The sequence below is a fragment of the Nannobrachium achirus genome (genome assembly GCF_963921795.1).
Source record: "Nannobrachium achirus genome assembly, chromosome: 18".
Taxonomy (NCBI): Eukaryota; Metazoa; Chordata; class Actinopteri; order Myctophiformes; family Myctophidae; genus Nannobrachium; species Nannobrachium achirus.
Genome location: NC_137825.1, coordinates 22,500,441 through 22,515,991, shown reverse-complemented (window position 1 = coordinate 22,515,991; position 15,551 = coordinate 22,500,441). Strand labels below are relative to the sequence as shown.

Sequence of the window (15,551 nt, the reverse complement as noted above, 5' to 3'; positions counted from 1 at the left end):
AATGACAAAATTGTTAAATTTTTTTATTTTTATATTCCTGTAAGGACATGCTTAAAATCGGGATGCCAGTATTAAAGGAGTAGTTAAAAACAAAACAAAACGTATTTTCTATTGATTACACACTCCATGAAGCCTTGAGTTCATGGAGATGTATTTGTTTTTGTCACATTCCCAAGCCAGTCATTTGATAGCTTAGGAATGCAACAAAAACAAAAGAATCTCCATGAATTCTAGGCTTCATGGGGAGGGTTGAATTGATAGAAAATAAGTTATTGTTTGACTTTAAAGTTGTTAATGAACATGCATAATAATAAGCCTCCGTTAGGCTCATACGTATGAAGTTCATAACGTTATTATCCGTTAATGTCCACCCTAGTGGGAACACAGGCCGCCTTGTTGATGTGGTGAACTGTACAAAAAGGGAAATGTACCCGTCTATGTAATATGATTTCACAAAGTTTAAAGTATGAAAACGTTATTGTATTTGTCATGCACTTTCAAAAAGGGGGTGTCGTGCAAAGGGATACTTTCTGAAATGTTGTCCCTAAGTTGTCCTCCTGAGATGTACCCTAAGCACGCTGTCACAATCTTTCATTACATGAATATTTGTAGAAAAGATGAGGAAGCAATTATATCTTTAGACAGCATGTTTTATTTCTCCGCCAGGACGGACAGCCAAAGGCCAGAGACTATGTTTTTGCTCCTGTCCGTCCGTGTGTACAGTATGTCTGTGAACAGCTAATCTCTGGCACCTATTTAGATCGGTGTGAAACACAGTCTCAGTACTTAACTCTCCATGTAAGCCAGAACCATTTCTGCATGACAAATCATATTCCATTCCAATTGGCTATAACTGCCATCCAAACTGCGGCAACCCGGCCTGGCGGAGACTTGCGCTCAGAGGAGTGTACTTTTCTAGTCTATGTGTAAAAGCATCTAATATGCAGTATCTTAATGTGCCAGGTTTTTTGTTGGACTCAAATCCTAAAATACCATATATTTTATAATGTATATATATTTATAATCCAAGATACATCTGTGATTGTATGAATGTATGAAAAATAAATATTTTTTTATACTATGTGTGGCAGTAGATAATTCCCTTCACACGTCTACAGACACATGGAATACAACACAACTTTTAATTGGCAATTTTTAGGACACAAAAGAAAGAGAAAACATAATTGTAAAATGCATATGAAGATAAGCATCGTTATGAATAGAAAATATTCCTATACAGACCAATGCATTTTAAATGTAAGTCAAAGGGCTCTGTGCATGACTGTAGTCCCAGGTTTCCAGAAGGTGGCATACACGTTTCCTTTTCCATGGTTCCATTTGATAGCTCTGTTTGTTTGATTTTAACTGAAAACACATGCACACGCACATGCACACGTACCCACGCACGCGCACGCACGCGCCTTCATGCGTTAGATAGCAGGCCTACTGTATAATACACATTTAGAGTAAAGAGTACTGTATATTAGCCTTGTAAACCGCCAACCTCCGTAATGGATTTCCGGAAGATGGGGGCCGCTCTCCATTCCGACATGCTGCTATTCAGACATTGACTTCTAATTTGTGATGGAGACAGAGATGCAAGGAAATAAAAGGGTTTGATTGATTGAAGACTTTATTAGAAGTTTGCATAGGAAAAGGTAGTTTCATGACAGTACAGTTCACTGGTACAAGGTCAACTAAAAGGACAATGTATATAATATATATACAGCTGTAAATCACAATTCAAAATAAATGGTATTTACAATAGAAAGGTCGGGGGGAGGTAAGGATAAGCTTTGTTTTCTTTTACCAGTTTCGAGTTGCAGCCGCCTGTAAGTAGTTTTTCAGAGCGGTTTTAAAGGAAGGTAGGGATTTACACTCCTTTAAGGCCTTCTGTAGGGCGTTCCACATTTTAGCTGCCTCTGTGATGCAATGGTACCAACCAAGGACGGGTGAATTAGTGTAGTCCTCACTTGGCTCTGAGAGGCTGTTAACAAATGAGCTGTGATCTGACTGGACTAAACCCCAACAAGCCTGTCTGAGAGTTGGAAGTACCAGAGCCATAAGCCTCCATGGCCATTAGCCTGATTTATACTTCATTGTACGAAGGTGGTGCACACTGAAAATTCAGTGACCATGATACTGACAATGATACTGACCAAGATACAGACATGATAGTGACAATGATACTGACCATGATAATGACATGATACTGATCAGGACACTGACCATGACACTGACAATGATACTTACATGATACTGACCAGGATACTTACATGATACTGACCAGGATATTGACATGATACTGACCATGATACTTACATGATACTGACCAGGTTACTGACCTAGTTACTGACATGATACTGACCATGATACTTACATGATATTGACCATGATACTGACCAATATCATGTACTGTACATATCATACTACTATACTATCATACAAAACCAATATGCTACACTACACTACAATAAAATACAATACTGTAACCAAAAGGTATGTCATGCTATACATAATAGTATAGGATAACTAAAATAAAGAAAGTAATATCTTGTTAAACAAAGGGGGAATCATACAGTTATGTCATAAAAAAAATTAGGCTTCATCATCAGAATTTCTTTCTAAAAAGTCATATGCTAATTGTATTTTCTTCACGCTATAAAAAATAGTATGTCATTAATAAAAGCCACAACACACTATACTGGAAAGTAACAAAGAAATTGCATTACACTTCAAAAGCATATATATTTTTGAATTTATTAATGACCACGTCATTTTACAGCTAGCTGATTGGATGACTGGACTGGAGGAATTAATGCAACAGAGCAGATTTGCATTTTATACACATCGATACAATGTTCCAACTGTAGTCATAACACAATGCAGTTCATTGCTAAAAATAGACATTTCCTGTAAGTCTCACATGTCACTTGATGTCTTTAAGAACTGCGTCAAGGAAGATTAGGGTAGATAATAGGCTTTATTCTACCTGAACGCAGAGGTATGTCCTGTTCAACAAGGCCTACTTCACTTATGTCTCCAGGAATATGGCCACCTTTTGTGTCGCATTAGCTACATTGTCACATTACATTATTGTTTTGGCCTTATTCCAGCTTATAACTCCTGGATCATCAAATTGTCTGACTGGCTGCTCCTGCTCAAATGACAACTTTGGAAGGTAAGCCCTAAATGTATTATGTAGGCCTGCCAAGTTATAGACCTTATACGGAATAACCACGGTTAAGTGTCACTCTAATTGATTAACTTGCCTTCACACATGGATGTTTTACACATTTAAAGATGTAATATGACCTTGTTTTGTTTTTAACATTCATAGCCTACAAAGTATGACATGTTGTCCTTATGTTCTAGGTCCTTACTTTGCATGGAAACCACCCTGGGGAGTATCCCAGGAAGCATCTCGAATAATTTCACAAAGATCCGGATCGAAAATTCACATCTCACTGAATTACCCCATGGATCTTTCTCTAAAAGTAGTGCCTTGGAGTCTCTGTGGCTCAATTTCAACAACATCACCCTGATGAATATCAAAAGCCTCGAGGGTTTGGGGAATCTCACTGAATTAAGGTTGCAGGGGAACAAATTAAGCTCAGTGCCATGGACAGCTTTCCAGGACACGCCAAAACTAAAGATTTTAGATCTGAAGCACAATCGTCTCGACGCGCTCCCAGAACACGCTCTGAGACATCTCTCACGTCTGACCTACTTGGATTTATCCTCCAACGAGCTCAGTGTCATATCAAAGGACGTCTTCGTTAATTGGCCTCTTTACCAGGCGGCGGAGAAAACATGGGGGAAAGAGGGAATAGTCTCCAATGTTGTGCTGGCACTGCATGACAACCCGTGGCTCTGTGACTGCCGCCTCAAAGGTTTTGTCGAATTCATCAGGACAGTCAGCCCTCCTATAATCCTGATGAACTCCTATTTGACTTGCTCGGGTCCCAGCTCCAGAGCAGGGAGGTTCTTCCACGAGGTGCAGCTGAAAACGTGCACAAAGCCAGAGGCCTCCGCCCCGCAGACCAACATCACCTCGTCCCTGGGAGCCAACATAACGCTCACATGTTCAGTCAAGGCCAGACCTGACCCCGCCATTCAATGGATGTACAGTCTGAAGATTATAAGAGGATTTACGGGTAAGATTATATTATTTTAAAACTTTACCATCCATTAAACTGCCACCGTCCTGTGAGGGTAGCACTTACTATGATATTATTATCTACAACCTGTGGGCTGCAGCATGTGTTTGCGAGCATCTGTCTGTGAAAATATTTGGAAACGATAGCCTTCAACTGATTCTTTTGTTTATAAGCACAAATTGTGTGCCAGACGAATTTGTGTGCCAGACATAGACATCTGACACGTGCGCATGGATTATGTATGACCAAAGTACAGCCAAGGTCACAATAGCAAATTGATTTGCTTTCTTTTATCCCTATTTTATATTCCAAATGCGACTAGATGTGAGCTTGTAGATCTGCTATTTTCTTTTTATTTATTGGAAAGTTCACCTTGCCCAGAATAGGGAGCCAGGGTTAATATGGTCAATGCATTATTGTGACAGTGTTTCTCCACAGTGTTTTTGGTGTGTCATAATGTTCTATCTCCCTTCAGTCACGGAGACACGCGTGGATGACGAGACCATCAGCTCCCAGCTGACGATCCCCTCACTCCACCTGGCGGACCGGGGCCTGTACACCTGCACGGCCAACAACTTCATCGGCAACTCCTCTGTGACCGTCATGGTCGACGTGGGGCCCTTCAATTCCTCAGGCCCCATGCCTCCGCCGTTCCCGATGGTGCCGGACGACGAGAATGTCTACATTGACATCCGCATCGCCAAGCAGACGGTCTACGGCATCACCCTCGAGTGGTACGCGGTGACACAGAACCCTGCCGAGACCTGGTACACCGTTCACTTTGGCAAGTACGACTCGCCCAAGAAGGACATGGTCTACATCGGCCCCGGCATCAACACCTACTCCGTCGCTGACCTGTTGCCCCTCACCAAATACAAGGTGTGCGTGTCTCTCAAGAACCAGCCGCCCCGCGAGGGCCAGTGCATCGTCTTCGTGACGGGCAGTGACATCAGCGAGATGGAGCACAGGGAGAGGCTCATCCACATCATCGTGATCGTGTGCGCCATGGTGCTGGCCGTGCCGGCCGGCATGTACGCCTGCACCACAGAGGTCAAGTTTGACTGCGTCAAGCGCTGCACGGACAAGTGGAAGAGCCGCAGGCGGCACCGTGACGAGGACCTGCAGCCGACCGAGAGACAGGGGACCTTCGACAGCCTGCAGGCCGCCAGCACAGAGAGCCTGTGTGGGACTGGTGGGGAGTCGTTGGAGGTGCAGACACTGACGCGGAGGTTGGAGGAGGATAGAAGCAAAGGAGGCACTGCAGCCGGGTTGTATTAGCTGCTGTGTGAACAAGAGGTGACCAAAGAAACTGTTCAACAGCCTTAAAGGAACACCACCTTTTCAGCCTCATATATCTCCAATATACAATCAGTCACTAATGCTCACTACACTGCAGATGCTACCATTTCTGTCTATTCACTCTGTCACTCAGAAGTTGGGGTTTCAAACTAGATTTCTAACATTTTCTTTAAATTTTTTATTGATGCAACAATTAATGTTCCAGTCAAGCTGTACCGTAGATTACATTAGCGTACATTAGTGTCAAATCCCGGCTGATGATGTCATCGGCAGGTACAGTATTCTGCCTGTGGGACAGAGCGGGTAGACATAATGGTACAGTCCACAGTGAGGAGGATTAGTGAAGACCCATATATGCAGATAAGTTTGAAAAAAGGTGAAGTGATCCTTTAAGTGAGAGGAGCTGGAGATGCTGCGTGTGTGTGTGTGCGTGCGTGCGTGCGCGCGTGTGCGCGCGCGCGCGCATGTGTGTGTCTGTGTGGAGTTTATAAAGACTTAAATGCCTTTCTTCCTTGTTAAATATCCTAAAGAGGGAATGTGTTAGAAGAAGTCAAATGTTTGTTGTAAAATGTCTTGATACTTCTTTGGGTTACATTCTTTTTTTTTCTTCTTGATAACGAATGTGAGGTGATGCACTCACAAATCCAAAATGAATTGATTATGTAATGCTTTCATACCATGTGACTTACTCTCTCCAGGTGTATTAATTGTATGCACTGTCTGACAGTTCATTTAAGGAAATGTTATACAGCAGCAAAAAGCTTTGTTCCACCAAGTTCATTCTCAAACAGGGATTAATTTACCGTAGTAGTTCATTGTCTTACTCCTTACAGATATCGGTATCTTGTATTAGTGTGGAACGATATGGATTAAGGGGGAGATAAAAGATGAATGCTGAGACAGAGACTCCAATTTTTCAGCACAATCACTCAGAGGATTTGTTACATAAGCGTGCGTTTATACATGCTAAGGAGATTAGAGCGCTTTCCTATCTGAATCCTGTCTTAACCAGGGAGCATGTCATGATATTTCCATTTAAAGGCTGCTTTCCAGCAAACTGTATTGATCATACTGTGTGGATGAGAGAAATACATATTGTGTTGCACTTTAATGCATCTTTCTCTAATTTATTAAACTCAACACTTTTTATAGAATGTAGAATACAACTAGAAAAGTGTGATTCTTTGAAGCACAGGTCTCCACCAGACCAGGTTGCCTACACAGGTCCCGTAAACCGTGGAAGGAAGTCATAGTCATTTGGAACGGAACCTGGAAAGTCTAAGTGATTTGTCTTGATGACAAGAGCCCAAAGATGTGTACTGATTTGTGTTAGTTTTTGACCAAATCTGTTGAAGAGAACGTGTGAGAGTGTGAGAAATGGGTGAAAACTAGGGCTGGGATGCGATAAAAAATTTTAATCTAATTAATTACAGCCTCTGTGATTAATTAATCGCATTTTAATCGCACATCGATATTTGACCTGAGAAGCATTTTCTTTTAAAGTAAAACACATTTTGTTGTACGAGTGAATCAACGAGTGAGTTTTTTAAATCTAAATTTCTCATCCACTGGGCCAAGCAAAGCGCTCTGATCAGCTACTTCTCCCTTTGCGTTTGTTGTCTCTTCTTGGTTGGTGCATCGCTATGATCGGTATGCCCGAAACTGAAGGTTCTGTGGTGCAAAAACTAAGTGCGATTAAAATGCGTTAATTTTTTTAATCGCGTTCATTTTCTGTAATTAATTAATCGCAATTAATCAGTTAAAGTCCCAGCCTTAGTGAAAACATTCCAATATATGGGCATACGTCAAGGATCTCCATAATATGGGCATAAAAGGGACATGGTCTGACAGATACAGAAATTTCTATTATATACAGTTGGCATAAAAGGGATGCAGGTAGACAGAAACAGACATCTCCATATATGGTCACAAAGGGAAACAGACAGACTGGTACAATGGGTACCCTTACAAAGCCCCTGTCACTGTGACTCAGGCATACTATATATTGGTTAGATTGGTGGTGCAACATGGTGTGAGGGCTGCGTAGCCTGAAATCTATATATGAGGCCCGCTGCCCGAACCTATACTTATTAGTATATTTCCTACTCAAAAGCACCAAAAGATACCTGTAGTGAGAAACGGTATAGTTGTCTAAAGATCAGACTTTCAGCGCATAGGTCACATGTTCAAATCCCAGGCCTCCTACATATCATTGCTGTTGCACTTTGACCTTTTCAAGGTTTAAATACAAAATAATACTTAAAAGCACCAGTAAATCTTTGCAGGTAGAGATGGTGTAGTCATCTAAAGCTCAGACTCTCAGTGCAGAGGTTGAATGTTCAAATCCCAGTGCTAAAGTTCATTGCTGCAATATTTTTTAAATATCACACCTTGAATACAAAAGAAGTACTTAAAAGAGCATACCCGCAGTGAGAGCTGGTATAGTGGTCTAAATATCAGACTCTCAGTGCAGAGGTTATATGTTCAAACTAGGTCTCCTTCATTGCTGTAGAGCTTTGACATTTTTTCACGGTTAAATTAAAGAATTACTCAAAAGCACTAGGAACTGCCTCCACTGAGAGATGGCCTAGTGGTCTGAAGATCAGACACTTAGAGGTCCCATGTTCAAATCCCAGTCCTTGACAGATCATTGCTGTATTATTTGGACCTTTTCAAGGTTAAAATATAAAAAGAATTACTCAAAAGCACCAATAAGTATCTGCTATGAGAGATGGTATAGTGGTTAAAGATTGGACTCTCAGCTCAGAGGTTCCATGATCAAATCCCAGTCCATCTACTGTTCATTCCTGAAGTGCTTTGACCTTTTCAAGCCTAAAATAGAAGAAAACAATTCAAAAGCACCAGGAGATACCTGTTGAGGGCCCAAAGGTGCCTTGGCTCAATGGTATGGTTGCTTGATTGGTTGTCCCTGCTTCAGGCAGGTTTCAGACAGGTTCAAGTCCCATGCCCAAGGTACATGGAGGACCATCGTGGAGGGGTGTCCCTCCCCCTGTTTCCTGAGAGCTAAAGGTGGGGGGTTATATCTCAAAGAACTCTGTCCAACAAACATTTTACAGAAAATAAATCTTACCAACATGCCTTGAGACTACTGGAAGAAGTTAAGAAAATTGAGACAATTTTAGCCTTAAAAAGGTCAATGTACTCCAGAGATGGACTGTAGGTTGAGTGGGATTTGAACATGGAACCTTTTAACTGAGACTCTGAGTGTTAGACCATTAGGCCATCGCTCACTGTAGACATGTTTTGGTGCTTTTGAGTATTTATGTTGTATTTTAACCTTGAAAAGATCTAAGTAATAGAGCAGCAGTTAGTAGGGTGACTGGGTTTTGAACACAGAACCTCTACACCTTAAGTCTGATCTTTAGACCACTACACCATCTCCAACCTAAAAAATATCAGGTGCTTTTGAGTAATTATTTGATACTTTACCCATGAAAATGTCAAAGTAAAACAGCAATGTAGGAGGATTGAGATTTGTACACGGAACATCAGCAATGAGAGTCTGATCTTTAGACCACCACTCCATCTCTCACTAACTTTTGAAGCTCTTGAGTTATTCTTTTGTATTTGAACCTTGAAAAGGTCCAAGTAAAAGAGCAGTGACCAATGGGAGAACTGGGATTTGAACATGGCTGCTCTGAACTGAGAGACCAATCATCATTCCACTAGACCATATGCAGGGTTGGCAAAGCACCAGGAGATACCTGTTTAAGGCCCAAAGGTGCCTTGGCTCAATGGTGTGGTGCGCTTGATCGTTTGTCCCGGTCCTCGGTTTCAGACAGGTTCAAGGCCCATGCCCAAGGTACACGGAAGACCATCGGGAGGGGTGTCTCTCCCCCTGTTTCCTGAGAAGTAAAGGTGTGGGGTTATGTCTGAAAGAACCCTGTCCAGGTATACTTTTACTTTAACTAGTATTGTAAATGGTGAAATTCAACTGACTTTTAGTTCAGAATTTTAGCCTTGAAAAAGTTTAAATAATCCAGCATCAAACTGGGGGGAAGACTGGGAATTGAACATGGTACCTCTGGTCTGAGAGACTGCTTCTTAAACCACTACACCATCTCCCACTACCAATAGTTTTGGTGCTTCTGGTGTCCCTTCCCTGTTTCCTGAGAAGTAAAGGTGTGGGGTTATGTCTGAAAGAACTCTGTCCAGCTATACTTTTACAGGATTAACTAGTATTGTAAACGGTGAAATTCAACTGACTTTATTTAGTTCAGAATTTTAGCCTTGAGAGGTCAAAATACTCCAGCAATGAACTGTAAGAGGACTGGGAATTGAACATGAAACCTCTGATCTGAGAGTCTGATCATTAGACCACTACAGCATCTCTCACTACATTTAATTTCTGGTGCTTCTGGTATCCCTCCCCCTGTTTCCTGAGAAGTAAAGGTGTAAGTTTATATCTGAAAGAACTCTGTCCAGCTATACTTTTACAGGAAGAATTTTTAAATGGTGAAATTCACCTGACTTTTCTGGATTCAAAGAATTGACAGTCACCTGAATTCACCAATGGGCCTCCAGCATGGGACTTGAACCTCCGATCTGTCTGTAGCAGAAGCAACAGTTTAAGTGCACCACACCATTGTAGTCCAGTAAAAATAAAGCTGAGGTTGGAAAAAATTGTGTTATTTAGTTTTTCAACTGATTCTGACAGGAAATTAGGTCTACTAGCCAGGATAAAAAATCTACCATAATCTGCTCACTGCAAATACCCACAGTGGCCAAATCAAGTTGGGCTCCCATCGACTTTCTATACAGGAGGAAAATACCCAGAAAAAAATCTGCTTTAAGTAGGATGTGAGGGGTCTAACTAGGGGTTTGTCATGATGCTGAATCCATTGCAAGCATTTGTTTTGCACAAAACACATTCATTGGCCCCAGAAAACGCCCACAAAACTGATGAAAAGTGATGACTCATCACTTTTCATCACTAAACCATCATTTTCTTGGGCCATTTTTAGCCCAAGGAATGTTTTTGTGCAAAACAAATGCGTGCAACGGATTCAGCATCATGACAAACCCCTAGTTAGACCCCTCACATCCTATTTAAAGCAGATTTTTTTCTGGGTATTTTCCTCCTGTATAGAAAGTCGATGGGAGCCCAACTTGATTTGGCCACTGTGGGTATTTGCAGTGAGCAGATTATGGTAGATTTTTTATCCTGGCTAGTAGACCTAATTTCCTGTCAGAATCAGTTGAGAAACTAAATAACACAATTTTTTCCAACCTGAGTGGATTTTTTTCCTAGAATTACTAGACTATTGAGCCATGGCACCTTTGCACCCTCAGTAAGTATCTCCTGGTGCTTTTGATAAACAATAGGTGCACTGGTATTTGATCATAGAACCTCTGAAGAGGCAAGAGTCTGATCTTCATACCACTACACTATCTCTCACAGCATATATTTTCTGGTGTTTTGTTTTGAATTTTAGGAGGAAATGGCACAGCCCCAGATAAGCTTTGCACCTACGTTTTCCTCCATTCATCCTCGGTGGAAAACGTAGGTGGGGCTGTGTCATTTCCTCAGGAGGAGGACATTTTGGTGGATTTTTCCAACAAGTCAGTTGTTTTAAGAGAGAGAGAGAGAGAGAGAGAGAGAGAGAGAGAGAGAGAGAGAGAGAGAGAGAGAGAGAGAGAGAGAGAATGAACAAAGTAAATATAGAATTAGAATAAAAAAATCGAACCTCTGTTCGAAGTGGAGCTGTGTGTGTGTGTGTGTGTGTGTGTGTGTGTGTGTGTGTGTGTGTGTGTGTGTGGGTGTCTGGCCTGGCCTGAACAACAGCGCCCTCGTGTGGTCACAAAAGGTCCTGTAGGCTACAGACAGACAGACAGACAGACAGACAGACAGACAGACAGACACACAGACACGGCCACACACACGGCCACGTATAGGGAGCTTGTGTTCCACACAGCTCCAAAAAGTAAATATAAGCCTATAACTAGAAGTAGGCTAATTATAGATCTCGAACATGTATCTCAACAGTAGCCTACTAAGAGACAGGTTCAAGTGGCTCAGTGATGGATTAATGATCAAATGCAGTCACTGCATGTCACTTTTTTTCAAGAGATAAATTATTGATAAATAAACAAAACAGTCAAAAATTTCACTGGCAGGCTCAATAGGTTGAGGTGCTATGCATAAAATCCTGAGGATGGTAGTTCAAACCCCACCTTGTTCTTTGTGGGGAAGCTTTCCATTGCAGAATAATAACTCAAAAGATCATAAAGCAAAAGAATCATCCTGGTAAATTGGAACCATGGGTAAATTATGATATATAATATTGTTCGAAATCAGTCACAAGTTCACAACCACCTGGTTCATATCTCATTTGAATTAACTATCTTGGCTGCATGGGTGTGCGTGCATGCATGCGTGCTTGCGTGCGTGCGTGCGTGATTGATTGATTGTTAGATAGATATAGATAGGCTGTATGTGTAATTGTTATTGTTATCATCTAGTCGATTATTTATTATTAATTATTTATTTAGAAAACAATTGGAAACTGGGCCATGCAGGTCTGACTTTGAAAATTAACGCAGCTGCTGTTCTTGTTCGTCAATCATTGCGCCGCCGCTGCGCCCGAGCGTCAGATTCTAAGTCCCAGCTGACCCAAAATCTAACTTTTTAAACATCGGGTTTACGACTCCCCAAAGGGGGTCTGGGGGTCAACCCCCCCAAGAACATCTTAAGACAGCTTCTTAGAGCACAATTACCTCAAATAAATCTACTTTGTTGCTTTAATTACAGAGTTAGACCAAACTGTATCCCAAGCGCTGGCTCCGTTCGGCGCGACCCCATCTGTAGGTCAGACACTATACATTTTTTTGGGTCTCTTAATTTTATGTTCCCTACAGTTTGTTTTTAATGATTATTACCCTTATTATATTATTAGGCTATAGACGACTACATAACATATCTTTTGAGTCCGTTTTATCAACACAATGCAGCTCTACGTTTTACCCAGAGTAAAATAACTGTATTCACTCAATCTTTAGGTACTTTTACTTTACCAGAGTATTTTCTTTTTTCTCAGCTTGTAGATCCTCTATTTTCAAACATTAGTTTTGATAGCCTACTGCCTACTAATTATTCCAATAAATACTTTTGTACTTTTACTCAAGTAGGGTAGTGGCGGAAAAGCCCCCCCTGGTGGCAACCTATTTGATTTCAGCACATTCCTGGCATCCTTCGCTCTTGTCTTCATGGATACAACATTTCATTGTCTCACCTAATCCAGGTCATAATTTTCTTGCTTAAACACATCAGAAGTCAGTCTGCAAAGGAAAGGTTCAGGTAGGATTGAACCTACATTCTCCAGAGCATGTAGTCAGCTGTCTCTGCACACCCAGCCATGCATCTGCTACTTGACATTCAGTTTCATTTTGATTTAAGCAACAACAAACAAAGAGAGATTAATGAAAAAAATGTTTAACAGTATTGTGTGCTTGTCTAGATATTTGAATGTTTATGAACCACAATGGAAACAAGCTTTTCTGTCATTATCGTTTTGACTTTTGTCAACGACTCCCCCACAGGTACAATCTCAACGGTTTCCATTGTGAAATATTTTATAAATGGTGAAATCCAACTGCCTTTTATTTACAGGCAAGTACTCCAGCAATAAAGTGTATGAAAACTGGCATCTGAAATGAGAGTCTGCCCTTTATACCACTGCAACATCTCTCAATGCAGGCATGCTCTAGTGGTTTTAATTAATTATTTTATATTTTGGGGTGCCCGGTGGCCTACTGGTCAGGGTGCATACCATATCGGATTGTTGCCATTTCGGCATCAATGCCTGTGGCGTTGCCGGTTCGATTCCTGATCGGGATGACCTTTGTCGCATGTCTCTGTCAGTTCGCTGTACTATAAAATAAAGGCACAAAAGCCCCCCAAAAAATAATAAAAAAAGAAAAAAAAATATTTTAACTTAGATCAAAGTACTGCAGAAATGTAGAGAACTGAGACTTGATCATGGAATCTCTACACTGAGAGTCTGATACTTAGACCACTACACCATCTCTCACTGCAAGTATTTCACAGTGCTTTTGAGAATTATTTTGTATTTTAACCTTGAAAAGGTCAAAGAGAAACAGCAATGATATGTAGGAGGCCTGGGATTCGAATATGAGACCTCTGTACGAGAGTCTGATCTTCAGACAACTACACCAGCTCTATGCAGAAGTTTGCTGATGCTTTTGAGTACTTCTTTTGTATTTCATCCTTGAAAATGTCAAAGTAGACTAACATAGGAGAACTGAGATTAGAACATCTCTACTGAGAGGCGACCATTAGAGAACTAATCCACCACTCAGTCACATTCAACAGAGGTCTCTTAATAAATGGTGCATTTATATAGCGCTTTTATCCAAGGCACTTTACATTCACCCATTGACACACACATTCATACACCGATGGCGGAGGTAACCATGCAAGGCACACTCCTGCTCACCAGGAGCAACTAGGGGTTCAGAGTCTTGCTCAAGGACTCTTCGACATTAACTCAGGGGGAGCCCAGATTTGAACTGGGAACCTTTCAGCAACCCTTCGTACTCTAATGTCAGTTTCTCTACCCGTGAGCTATGCCGCCCCACTTTTGAAGTGTTTTCTTTTGTATATTAGCCTTCAGTTAAAGATACATTTAAATATACCACCAGCATTTAACTAGAGGAAACTGGGATTTTAAAAAGGGATTTGAATACAACACAATAATTAATATATCTGTATTTATTTCATTAAAAAAATCAAAATGGTCTAAAAGTAGGCCAAGTTGTCTCACTTGAAAGGTAGGCCTAAACTAAGTTTATCTTTCTTAATTATCAAGATCATTTTGGGTTTTAAAGGCACAATGCAGTACATTACCATTAAAATCATAGACTTCCCATTATGGCAAAAACCATTCACATGACCGTGTCAGAGTTCAGGTTCAGGTCTTGTGGGGATCGCAGAGGACCTTGGAGCAGTGGGTCGACCCACGAGTCCAGCAAAAAGACAAAACAACACTGTCTGGACAATAATTAAAAACCATAACCTTTATTGCTATTGTGGTATTGCTCTCCTGGATTTTCTGCTCCAGCTTCATTTTGAGCTCTGACACCAAGGCCGAGGACCTTGGAGCAGTGGGTCGACCCACAAGTCCAGCAAAAAGACAAAACAACACTGTCTGGACAATAATTAAAAACCATAACCTTTATTGCTATTGTGGTATTGCTCTCCTGGATTTTCTGCTCCAGCTTCATTTTGAGCTCTGACACCAAGGCCGAACTCATTCAGGCTTTCAGACGTGGGCCTCACCTCCTTAACACTGTCAGTGCAACGAGGGCCCTATTTTGTGCTGCGTCTTATGCCTAATGAGACTGATCTTATTTGGCATGTGTTTGTATTTTCAAAATACAAGCATAAAAGCCACTCCTTTAGCAACCTACCCACCCAAATGTAGTGATGTCTCTTGCCTCTGCAGGTGGCTCGCTCTGATCTGCAGCCTTCCACAACATGACCTGCAGATGATGCTTTTTTACCCAGGAATTGCCATTGAGAATGACGCTACGATGCTATCAAATGCCACTGCAAGTACAATACAAAAATGTATTTGCCAAAATTTAGACACAAATTATATTATAGTAAATGTACTACCCATTGATGGGGACCCGGGTCCCCATCTGGAGTCAAAGGGCGTAAATCTATTGTAATCAAAGTATTGTCTATAGGAATGCGACAAAAAACTAAAAATATTATTGAACTCAAGTCTCCATGGCTCCATGGTAAAAAATAGAAAAAATGTAATTTTTGGAGTAAACTACTCCTTTAACCACGGAAGTCTGAACCCTGCTCATTGGGAGCAGGTAGGGGTTGAGAGCCACTCAGCCACCCTATCATTTTCAAATCAGCCTCATTGTACGCTATAACAGGCAGATTCACATTTTGGCCAATAACTCTTGAACTGTATACTGTAGGTCATATAATCAACATAATCTTTTACCTGGATTCCGGGCATTTCTTCCTTGGTAGGGATGCGTGTGCAAAGATGGCCCTAAACGGATGCCGCGTTCATGTATTTTGTATAAAAC

The 15,551-nt window shown here is 41.2% G+C and overlaps 1 protein-coding gene across 1 annotated transcript; it reads left to right on the top strand.

The window, feature by feature from the left end:
- Nucleotides 1–62: 62 nt before the first annotated feature.
- Nucleotides 63–5,438, top strand: LOC308302969 (leucine-rich repeat, immunoglobulin-like domain and transmembrane domain-containing protein 2; the record flags this gene model as incomplete). The annotated part of the gene is made up of 4 exons (XM_080747288.1): nt 63–68; nt 3,117–3,181; nt 3,376–4,157; nt 4,636–5,438. 4 exons carry the CDS (start codon nt 63–65, stop codon nt 5,436–5,438), a joined length of 1,656 nt encoding a protein of 551 aa, XP_080603414.1.
- Between the last annotated feature and the right edge of the window lie 10,113 nt (nt 5,439–15,551).